A 12478-nucleotide genomic window follows, 5' to 3' on the forward strand; every position below is an offset into this window, starting at 1 on the left:
TGAAGGTATTGATGTTATCACATGGTGATGTTACTGCTTTTCACCATTTTTTTTAAAGAAGTCATGGAAGATGGAGGTGTTGTTTGCTTTATCCTGCTCTCACATTTCATGACAGAAGGGGATTCCTGGCTGGGTCAGCAGTCTTGCTGCTCTCACATCAAGTGCTAAGAGCACTTGGAAAAACTGAGGAGCCTCTTTGTGAAAGAGTGAGCCCCCTTGCTCTCAGACTGAGTGAAAGTGAAAGCTGGGACCTGCTTCTCAGAATTCCAGTTGGATACTCTCTAACATGACTGTATCTTACTATATTTGCCTTGTCCTTTTGTCCTTATATATTTGTTTACCAACAGGGAAATGGCTCAGAAGAAAACTAGAGGGTATGCTTTCTGGGAATCTCAGCTCCACCCTGAGGGCTGTATGGCAGTGCATGCTACCAAAAGCAGATATCCAGTCTCCATTCAGTGATTAACTACAAAAGTGACCCTTAGGCTCTCAATTATTCAGTCTCCTCAACTTCTCCACTTCTTTTTGTCCTTATTATAATATTTTTATTTTTTTTTAAAGTAGACTCAAACTTGCCCCAGCTTTCTTGAATGCAACCTGGTATTGGGCATCCACTGTTCAAATTTAATGGACAGCTCTGTAATTGAGACCTCTAGAAAATGACTAAAACAATATTTATAATAATGTATAACTTTATAGAAAAATCAGTTACTTAATGCCTTGTGAAGGTACTGACAAATGGTGAAAAATATCTTAATGGCTTAGCTTGACAGAGTAAGAAATTAACTTGTTTACACTTCACAACTGAAAAAGTTGTTTCGATGTCTCAAATTTCCCAGATTATAGACATGAGCTATACATACTGTATGTATGTAAAGTTAAGGACTCAACTTTGCAACCTATATTACTGCAAGTAATTTCTATTTAATCATGGGAAAAAAAGTATAGGTACATGTTTGTGAGATAATAAAATATTTAGAAACATTTGGGACATTCACACAAGTAAAGCGTAGTTACATATAGTCATAAAACTAAGTCAAGAACATAGGCACTAATTTAAATGACTTTAACCTATTTTTTTATGCCTACGAAACTTGGAACTTTTTCCTTCATTTCTGTTACCTGCAATGACGTCATGCAGTGCTTTTCCCGGTTTATGAAGACTGATTTTAACTTTCCCATCACTCAGATATAAGAGGAAACCACCTGAAGCCTGGTGCAGTTTACTAGACAATAGAAGTCCCTCCTTGTTCCAAGTGCGAAACTGGAAACTGATGAATATTTCATCTTGCCCTGATGTCCCTGGCAGTGCCAGGTAACTACTGGAGCTCAGAAATGTAACAGGAACCACCTGTGGCTCTAAACATGAGAAGGACACATTACCCTAGAAAGAAAGGAAACAAATACGGCATTAGTAACATTTGGGGGAAAACAGTCATGAGAAGTTTTGTTTGAAACTACAAAGTTTCAAAACATTGTGCATAGAACCTAAAATTTTTAATACTTGAATGTGTTAGTCTAAAAATCAAGCATGAATATGTAAGAACATCACCAGTTTGAGAAATGTTCACCTAGTTGTTTGAACAGAACAGACAGATCTGCCTGGGCAGAGTGGCAAGGACCTTTGAGTGAATGAGGTAAGATCCTAAATTGCATTGGTGATTTAATAGCAATTCAGGACTTAGACAGACCAGCTTTGTTTCTGTTTTGGCTCAGCCTCAGGAAGCATTAGGGACTAGACAAATTTCTGAATGTCAGATGAAATGCCACTGAATGCAAAGTTTGGTACAAATATTTACACAGGTCTAAATGCTTGTATGCAGAGAAAAATGTTGGGCTTGGCTGCTGATTGTTTAAGGAAGTGTTAAATTTGAGAAGAAAAAAAACCATTTTGCCAGACCAAGGAACAGCCTTTCCAAACCGATGCAACTGGAAATGTGCGCTGACCCCAGTATTTGTTTGCACAAATAGTCAGCGAAAATTCCACATATAAACTCTTGCTACTTACAAATGTGAAACACATACTTCAGAAATCAGAAGGAAACATGCTTTCAAGCAGGTCCATATGGACCAGATCATAAGTTGTATTTAGGTATCTAGCCTTTATTTTGTGCTTGACTGCTTCTGAAATCACTGGTTCTTAGGTACCTAAATAAACTTGCGGATGAGTTCGTTGACAAACTGAGCTTAACTTGCATCTATGGTTGTACTGAGCAATATAGATAAGAAGACTGGAAAGGGAATAACAATTTTTTTGCATCTGGTGTCAGAGTTAGTTAATACTTTATGACTCTTGATAGTGATACAATATGCACTTTGATCTAATGACTTGCTGGCACCATTTGAACTATAACTAATTTGTTCTGTACAGATGATTACTAAAAGAATAATGAATTTAGAATTTAAAGTACATTTAACTTCTGTTCAACACAAAGAGCTTTTAAACTTTTGAACATACACAAAAATTTGACCTTACAGGAAAAAGCTAAAAAATCAGTTTAAGAAAAATACTCACTAGCCGCTGGCATAGCAAGACATTAAAGTTTATCTGTTTTCATTTTCTTCAAGAAAAATATGTAAATAAATAAAAACTCTGTCTTATGAACTCAGCTGTAGAGAAATGAATACTGAACTGAACTGACCCATAGTGAAAAGGCAGTCATCAGATTAATAAACCTTGTTAAATGCTAAAAGCTTACCATCTGCAGATTTCCCCTCCATGTTATCTGGACAGTTGCCTGATACTGTATCAAACCATCAAAGTGGCTATTTAACAAGGATTCTATGGTAACACAGATACTTTCTGGCACATTTACATTATAAAACATCTAAGTAGTTTTGAAAGTAGCACAACAGCTTAAATAATTTGAGATGAAGATGATGAAATTCCCTATGACAACAATTTCATAGTTCTCCTTTTACTAATCTACACAGAGCCTCCTATAATTGCCCTCTCCTCGACATCCATCAGCATCATGGACAGCATATTATATGGAGGTATCAGTTTAGTTAATTCGGGAATAGTTCAGATGAGCTTCACATGAGAAGAGGTGCCTGTCATGATGCCTGTCAGAACCAAATTTATTGTTCAGATTCTGAAACGAAATCGAAATATTTGGAGCTTGAATGCATTTCATAAGTTGTTAATTATTTTGTACTGATTGTTTCCATCATATGTTTCCAGCATTTTCTGCTGCTACATAAATAAATACTGCAAATGGAGATGGCTGTTATACTATTGGAAAAAAATCACAACAGACTTAGTAAAATTTATAGAAAATCTTCCGTAACATAGAATAAAGTTGGTTCGTTATTGGAACCGTTTTCCTAAATGGTAGGAATTTGGCTACTACAACTGTTGGCCATGTCGCAATAAATGCATTAAACCCATCAACCTAAACTACAGCTCTTCAAACAAAGGGCAGTATAAATTGACAAACAGAACTTATCTATCAAAATTATAATGCTCTAGAGAAAACAGTTGATTAGTGTCCTCAGCAACACAAGGGTTTTAAAATGTACTGCTGGTGCTCTTACTAGTCAGGTACAGAAGTCAAAGGCAGGGCTTTGATGACTTCAGATACATCTTATTTCACGCACTGGCTTTTGTATGTGCACAACAGTGAGATACCACACAACAGTGAGATATCACGCACATCTAAATATCAGCTGAAGAGATGAAGAATATAATGTATCCTGCATTGTCTAATGGATGAGTCTGTACAGCAGCAAATATAAAATAGCCCAAGCAGGTGATTCCTTGATTTTTCTTTCATTAAACAACACAGATTTTACTAGAACTGTGTGTTAACAGTTTGCATATGAAAGTGGCTGTGGTCTTTTTCTTTTCTCTGTTTTACTTATTTTTTCTTACTTAACTATGAATCTCTTACCACAAAGTAGATCTGAGATTTATGCCGCCTGGCCAGGTCAATAATGTTCACTCCATTATAATAAATATTTTCAAAACACCCATGAAAGTTCCTGCGTGACAATGTCCCTGATTTTCCAGGCACTGGGATCCCTCCAAAGCTGAGCTTAGAAAAGAGAAGAGAAATCAACGATACTATTAAGTACTTTTCTAAGGAAAGAAGTTGTGAATAGCGTAAGAGGAGAAGTCCAAGACGGGCCAGTAATGAATCTGCTACTTCTTGGCTATTTCCTTGTATCACATCTACGTATTAAAAGAACAAGCTAACAAAAATTAGGCTATATCAAGTCCTACGTATGCATCAAAATATTCTGAAATGTTGGCTTTTTTTAATTTTGAGGATGCCTCTTAACAGTTGCTTAGTATAGAGTCTTAATAGTTTCCAGGCTCCATTACAGCTGCAAAACCAAGGAGAAGAAGGACAAGGCCCAGTCCATGCAGACCATGCCGGATAGTGTGAAAAGGGAGAAGAAAATTTACTAACAACTTCTTCAGGAAATTTGAGCCTGACTTCTCCACTGTGTGCAAATCATAACTACCATAATAGAGAACAAGAGTGCATCAAATTAAATTATTCTAGGGCAGATTCAAAACAAATGAAAGGAGATACTTTTTCCCTCTCAAAATGCTTAGGCTGTGCAGTTCCTTGATGTGATGCTGTAGGTTTACTTGCGTTCAGAAAGAGATTGGAAGATTTAATAAAAATAAAAATCCATTGAGAGCTATTAAATTCAAGAATATCACTCTGTCTTAATAAGTCCCTGAGGCAGACCCTGTTAGAAAGCAGTAGATTATTTTAGAAAAGCATTGCCACAAGGGTGACCTGAGTTATACTCTGGTCTATGTTTCCACTCTTGGGCACCATCAGAAACAGGATGCCAGTTTAAGTGAACTTTTGAACTCACCCATTTCAAAGCTATTATGGTTGATATTGTAGAAAAGGTCAGTATAAACTATTGATCTTTTAATTTTGAAATCTCACTTCATATTTAAAATAATTTTATGAAAAAATCCCAAAACTATAATGTTTCATTAAGTTACTAAATTGAGAAATTTTTATAGTCAGAAATGCAATGCTAAATACAGTGGTTCAAAATTATTTGGAAGTTTTTAGGCTTTTTCCCAGCTTTTGCTTTCCTTCCTACCTTGTATTTATAACACGTACTTCAAACAACAGTATGTGGAAGAAAGGGAAAACTAATTTGCTTTGCTGGTTGATTTAGTAAAATAAATGTATTTGCCAACCAGTTAAAAGTAAGATTTTTTGGGGGGTTGTGTTTTGGTGGGGAGTTTTTTTGTTTGTTTTGGTTTTTTGTTTGTTTGTTTGGTTGGTTGGGTTTTTACACTTTGTATGATCCTCCAAACCTTGTGGCTTAGGTTCAGAAATTTTAAGCAAAATCGTGACTTTGATCTTGTGAATAATATTTTTGAAATGGCATAATGCAGACACGGAACAGCATGAAATCTTACTCTAACAGCTTAAAAAACTTGAATGAGTAGAATAAAGTAATTTAGATCTGCGGGTTCCAGACACTCTGCTCTACCACTCATCGTCTCGTCCAACAAACAGGACAGGGACAAACATAAAGCAGCCAGTCATCACATTACAACTGTGAAATAGTTGTATTTGTAACAATAGGTGGGAAACTGTCACAGCAAATTACATCTACTCCTTTTTCATGAATCTACCATTTGTGTAAGCAAGGTTTTTTCACAGTACATTTGCCAGATTTAACAGGAACTTGTCTTAATCTAAACATTTCTAAAATGGTTTTATGCTGATTTATTGTAATTTTCATCAAGCCATAAAATAACAACTTTGAGTTGGGGCTCATTCCTTATGTTTACATACTTTTTACCACATTTGCAGCACTAGTGAAACAAAGATATTAAAATAATGAATTCTGAGATGAAAAAGATGGTCTTTTGAAAATTTATAGTTGCAAGGCTAGTGGACCATTAGTAATCTAAGGACATCTCTTTTTCTTTGATACATTCCTTTAGGAGAAAGAGTCCCTAAAGTGTTAAGCACTGCAAATTTCCTTAAGTTCTATCTCCTCTGCTTGTTTCACTGCGTTTACATAACGAAGTTAATAAATGTAATAAAGGAAAGGTAATTTTCACACCTCATAATCAAGGTCCAAATAATTGAATTCTCCTTTTGCATGAAAATGATGAGTGTGTTTATCCACTGTAAAGTTTACTTGATTGTTAAAATGCTCAATGAGAACAGAATGCCAGTGTTGATCATCCAAAAGGCTGCCCAGCATAATATTAATTTGGGCATTAGAAGGATGAGTTTTAGTATCACCTTGAAAGAAGAAAAATAAAAACTATTAATTCCATATAAAAATATAACTATTCAAATATATACTGCTAGTTTATCATACTCTATACATTAAAATCCACTTACAAATTAAAATAAGTTTTAGTCAAATAATACCTAATAACTATATTAGACTTTATGAGACTGTAGCTGTTACCTAAATTAATGAGTAGGGACAGCTTCCCTTTAATTAATTCCAGGGTGATGTGGTCTCCATTTTGTCCTTCTCTGTGGAGGAGAATTCCATCACTTTGCATTGTCTTAAACTTCAGAGAAATGACATCTTTCAGTGCATTCATGTTTTTTTGATTAAATGTGTAAATTAGACAACTTTTCCCATCAAAGCCAACCACTTCGGACCCTAGAAGTAAAGAAATGAAAGATAATGTATAATGTCTAAAATAAACAGTTCCATGTTACTTCAATATGATATGAAGTCCCACCACTAACATCCCTAAATTCACCTGTGCCAAGTAAAGTGTAGATCATTTCTGCTATTCCTGCTCTTCCCTAAATGTTAAGAGAGGCTTGCTTTAATGATGATGCTATCACTAGATAATAAAGCAAGGTGAGCAGAAGAGGTCTGGCTTCTATTCCAGTCTAGTACTAATCTCACACACTGAAAGGTCTTTCTTGCCTTGGAGCCATGAAGTACTTTGACCATTTCTGTTCTTACTGTATTCTTAGAGTGAAAATTTCTATTAATTTATCTGCAATTAATTCAAATTAACAAAATAAAGAAGAAAAAAATCTTGTCCATTATATTTAACTGATTTTCAGAGCCTTCATGCAGACAGATTTAAGCCACTATTAAAATGAATCTGAATATCTGTACAGTAGTTCAAAATAATATCATGGCATACTATCCTAGGAAAGAAACAAAAATATTCTAAAATGAAAAACTGTCAGCTGTGAGTAGGGTCTGGTTCCTTTCATCAATTTTTTTTTTTTTTTTTTTACTAGCATCATAAACAAATGTGCTGGTTTTGGCTGTAATAGAGTTAATTTTCTTTATAGTAGCTAGTATGGGGCTGTTTTGAATATTTGCTGAAAACAGTGTTGATAACACAGGGATGTTTTTGTTACCGCTGAGCAGCACTTACACAGAGCCAAGGCCTTTTCTGCTTCTCACACCACCCCACCAGCAAGGAGGCTGGGGGTGCACAAGAAGCTGGGAGGGGACAAGCCGGGACAGCTGACCCCAACTGACCAAAGGGATATCCCATACCATATGATGTCATGCTCAGTATATAAAGCTGGGGGAAGAAGAAGGAAGAGGGGGACGTTCAGAGTGATGGGATTTGTCTTCCCAAGTCACTGTTACATGTGATGGAGCCCTGCTGTCCTGGGGATGGCTGAACACCTGCCTGCCCATGGGAAGTGGTGAATGAATTCCTTGTTTTGCTTTTGTGGTGGGTTGACCCTGGCTGGGGCCAGGTGCCCACCAGAGCCGCTTTATCACTCCCCTCGTTCACTAGACAGGGGAGAAAAAGTATAACAAAAAGCTTATGGGTCGAGATAAAGACAGAGAGAGATCACTCACTAATTATTGTCACGAGCAAAACAGACTGAACTCAGAGAGAGGAAATTCATCTAATTTATTACCAAGCAAAACAGAGTAGACGAATGAGAAATAAAACCAAGTCTTAAAACACCTCCCCCACACCCCTCCCATCTTCCCGGGCTCAACTTCACTCCCGGCTTCAACCTCCGACCCCCCAGTGGCACAGGGGGACGGTGGATGGGGCTTGTGGTCAGTTCATCAAAAGTCGTCTCTGCCACTTCTTCATCCTTGCGGGAGGACTCCTCTCATGGTTCCCCTGCTCCAGCATGGAGTCTCTCCCACGGGCTACAGTCCTTCACGAACTGCTCCAGCGTGGGTCTCTCCCACGGGGTGCAGACCTTCAGGACCAGACTGCTCCAGTGTGGGTCCCCCACGGGGTCACAAGTCCTGCCAGCAAACCTGCCCTGGCATGGGCTCCCCTCTGCATGGGTCCACCAGTCCTGCCAGAACTTGCTCCAGTGCTGGCTTCCCACGGGCCACAGCCTCCTTCAGGTGCCTCCACCTGCTCCAGCGTGGGGTCCTCCATGGGCTGCAGGTGGAATCTCTACACCCCCTCATCCTTCCTCCATGGGCTGCAGGGGGACAGCCTGCTTCACCGTGGTCTTCACCACGGGCTGCAGGGGGATCTCTGCTCTGGCACCTGGAGCACCTCCTCCCCCTCCTTCTGCACTGACCTTGGTATCTGCAGAGTTTCTTACATCTTCTCACTGCTCTCTCCGGCTGCAAAAGCTCTCTCTCTAACTGTTTTTCTTCTTCTTAAATATGTTATCACAGAGGCGCTGATTGGCTTGGCCTTGGCCAGTGGCGGGTCTGTCTTGGAACCAGCTGGCATTGGCTCTGTCAGACACAGGGGAAGCTTCTAGCAGCTTCTTGCAGAAGCCACCCCTGTAGCCCCCGCGCTACCAAAACCTTGCCACGCAAACCCAACACAGTTTTGCTTGCTTTGCTTGTGCTAGCACAGCTTTTGCTTTACCTCTTAAACTGTCTTTATCTCGATGCAGGAGTTTTCTCACTTTGACTCTTCTGATTGTCTCCTCCACCCCACTAGGGGGGAATGAGCAAGCGGATGTGTGGTGCTTAGTTGCTGGCTGGGGTTAAACCACGACAACAATTTACAACTTTAATTAAGCTGGAATACAGGACTTTGTATCATCAGTTTTCCAGTATGGGCATCACAGATCACAGAATGGTTGGGTTGCCATGCACCTCTGGAGATCATCCTCTCCAACTTCCCCACTCAAAGTAGGGTCAGGTCCAGTAGGTCCTTAGGTCCATGTTCAGTCATGTTTTAAGTATTTCCAGGGACAGAGACTACAGCTCTCTGGGCAACTCATGACAGTGTTCAATCATCCTCACTGTAAAAAACTGTATTTGTTTGTGCCCATTTTTTCTTGTTCTGTCACTGAACACCACTGAAAATGTCCTGTGTCTGTTTTCTTCACATTCTCCCATCAGGTATACACGTGGCTAAGATTCCCCCCAAGCCTTCTACTCTCCAGTCCCAGCTCTCTCAACCTCTACTCATACAGCAGATGCTCCAGTCCCTTAGTCATACTTGTGGCCTTTTGCTGGATTTGCTCCTCTATGTCCATGTCTGTCTTGTAGTAGGGATTCCAGAACTTGACCCAGCAATTCAGCCATGCCTCATTACCACAGCTGAGTAGAGAGGAAGGATAACCTTCCTTGACCTGCTGGCAACAGTCTTCCTAAAACAGCCCAGGATGCTGTTGGACTTCTGTGTTGCCAGGGAATGTTGCCAGCTCATGGTCAACCTGGTGTCTACCAGAACCCTCCTGTCTTTTTCATCAAAGCCACAGTCAGTCCTCAGTGCATTGGTAAACCCTTGCTGGGATTATTCCTCCACAGGTGCAAGACCTTGCACTTCCTTTTGTTGAACAGCATGAGATTCTTGTCAGCCCATTTCTCCAGCCTGTCTGGGTCCCTCTAAATGACATCAAAACCCTCTGGTGTGCCAATCAGTCCTCCAAATTTTTATTAGCTTCAGACTTGCTGAATGTAGAGTCTACCTCATTATCCAGGTCATTAATGAAGATGTTAAACAGCATTGAAACTAATATCAAACCCTGGGGTACACCACAAGTGAATAGACTCAACTTGAGTTTTTGATATTGATCATGACTCCTTGAGCCAGGAAGTTCAGTCTGTTTTCAGTCCACTTCATTGTCCACCTTAATAGCCTATATTGCTCGGTTCTCTGTGAGGACATTACAAGAGACAGCATTAAAACTCCTGCTTAACTCAAGATAACTAACATCAAACACTCCTTTTCACTCACCAAGCCAGTTATATCACTATAGAACGCTATTAGTTTGATCAGGCATAATTTCCCCTTCATAAATCCATGCTGACAATTTCCAATAATATCCTCATCCTTCACATGTCTGGAAATGGTTTCTAGCATTATTTGCTCCTTCACCTTCCCAGGGACTGAAATGAGGCTGACCAGTTTATAATTCTCCAGATGTTACTTGCATTTGTTGATGACAGGAGCGACATTTGCTCTTTTTCAGTCTTTAGGAACCTCTCCCATTTGCCACTACAAGACAAGCCTCAACATTCTCTCCATAATGTCCTGGACCCAAGTCACTAGCAAACAGCAAACCTCCCTAGAAAGCCGGTCAGACAGGCAGATGGGGTGACCTCCAACACCTGCAGTGGAGAGAGCTAGGGACACATCTGAAGGCACATCTTCATATTGTAGAATGATACAGTAGTTTGGGTGGGAAGGGACATTTTGAAGATCATAGAATCATAGAATGGTTTGGGTTGGAAGGGACCTCAAAGATCATCTAGTTCCAACCCCCTGCCATGGGCAGGGACACCCTCCACTAGACCAGGTTGCCCAAAGCATCATCCAACCTGGCCTTGAACACTTCCAGGGATGGGGCATCCACAGCTTCTCTGGGCAACCTGTTCCAGGGCCTCACCACTCTAACAGTAAAGGATTTCTTTCTAACATCTGATCTAAAGGGAAGGGGAAGGGGAAGGGGAAGGGGAAGGGGAAGGGGAAGGGGAAGGGGAAGGGGAAGGGGAAAGGGAAGGGGAAGAGCTGGGGAAGGGGAAGGGGAAGGGGAAGGGGACAGGGGAAGGGGAAAGAACTGGGGAAGGGGAAGGGGAAGAGGAAGGGGAAGGGGAGGAAAGGAAAGGAAAGGAAAGGAAAGGAAAGGAAAGGAAAGGAAAGGAAAGGAAAGGAAAGGAAAGGAAAGGAAAGGAAAGGAAAGGAAAGGAAAGGAAAGGAAAGGAAAGGAAAGGAAAGGAAAGGAAAGGAAAGGAAAGGAAAGGAAAGGAAAGGAAAGGAAAGGAAAGGAAAGGAAAGGAAAGGAAAGGAAAGGAAAGGAAAGGAAAGGAAAGGAAAGGAAAGGAAAGGAAAGGAAAGGAAAGGCTGAACTGATTTTATCCCAATAATATAAAAGAATATCTGTCAAAATCAGTACAGATTGAACAACATATGCACAAAGGAACTGATAAAATGATAAAAAGCTCATAGAGTATTCACAGTTCATAAGTAAAGAAGACAAAGGTAATTACCCTTGAAAGATACATTTGTAAAATAAATGAAGATGTAAAGGACACTCAATAAAATATGAAGTTATTTTTCAACTGACTGGTTGGCTTCTTGCAAGTCAATGGAAACCCATTATCTATTTACTAACTTTATTTAATTTCACTAAAAATATTTCTGCACATTTTCAGCATGGTAATGAACTCAAGTCAAATTAACTATAGTACTTAAACTCAGTCATTTATATTCCATTTTCAAGTGACTCAAACTCTTGTCAAGTGAATGTAGTTATATTTTAAATACACTTTCTTGATTTTCTTCACATCTTGATAATGTACTTCTTACTTATGAAGAATTAATTTACCAAATGTACAGTGAATAAATATGACATGCTACCTAAAAATGAATCCTAGGTTGACTATTTTACTTCATTATGTCTTTGAATGAATGTGGACAGTAAAAACATTAATCAATGTTAAATTTAAATAATGAATGTGACTTCAATAAGAAATTCAATAACAGAACTTGTACATTGTTATGTATCTATCAAACCAGTTAACTAGATATATTTGTAGTAGGTACTGATAACAGCAGAGTTTTTTGATTGGGAACATACTCTTTTTATTAGTTACTGAGACAAGAGCATAAACAACATTTAGCACTGCTCTCCAAAATCCCTTTCACTATTCTGCAGACTAGCTCCTAAGAAGTAAAATCTACTCTGTGCAAATTCAGAAAACAAACAAAATCAAACTTTCCCCCACCACCATGCATGAATGAAGATTGAGAAAGGGCTGCAGATGTTAACCAAAATTCTTATAACATTTCTGACACGTTTTGTCTTCACCATCTGTGCATTACTACTAGAAATAAATTGAAAGAGTTGTGAGAGATAAAGCTTGTGTCTCCTACAGGGTTATCAGGATAGAAAGAATAAGCCCAAATACCCAGGGTGCCATAACATTTTCCTCTTTCATATTTACCAACTACGCTCAGATTCTAATAGTCCCTGGACTTGAACATGAGTCTCCATGGGTTTTCTCTACTCTACTGTTATAAATAAGGAAAATAAAAAAGTTTTATTTGCTTTGTGAATATCTTTTGTTTTCACAATTTGAAATGTGTCTTTCTCAA

The 12478-nt window shown here is 39.1% G+C and overlaps 1 protein-coding gene across 2 annotated transcripts in view; it reads right to left on the reverse strand.

Moving 5' to 3' along the window:
- Window positions 1–12478, reverse strand: part of CNTNAP4 (contactin associated protein family member 4) — a 249726-nt gene that overhangs the window by 76839 nt on the left and 160409 nt on the right. For both annotated transcript variants that reach the window (XM_054810562.1, XM_054810561.1), the window contains exons 5-8: window positions 6415–6618; window positions 6058–6242; window positions 3894–4037; window positions 1123–1384 (exon numbers count right to left, since the gene is read on the reverse strand). In XM_054810562.1, the coding sequence (XP_054666537.1) occupies window positions 1123–1384; window positions 3894–4037; window positions 6058–6242; window positions 6415–6618 (795 nt within the window). The remainder of the gene's footprint in view (window positions 1–1122; window positions 1385–3893; window positions 4038–6057; window positions 6243–6414; window positions 6619–12478) is intronic.

Source organism: Grus americana, chromosome Z, assembly GCF_028858705.1.
Source record: "Grus americana isolate bGruAme1 chromosome Z, bGruAme1.mat, whole genome shotgun sequence".
NCBI lineage: Eukaryota > Metazoa > Chordata > Aves > Gruiformes > Gruidae > Grus > Grus americana.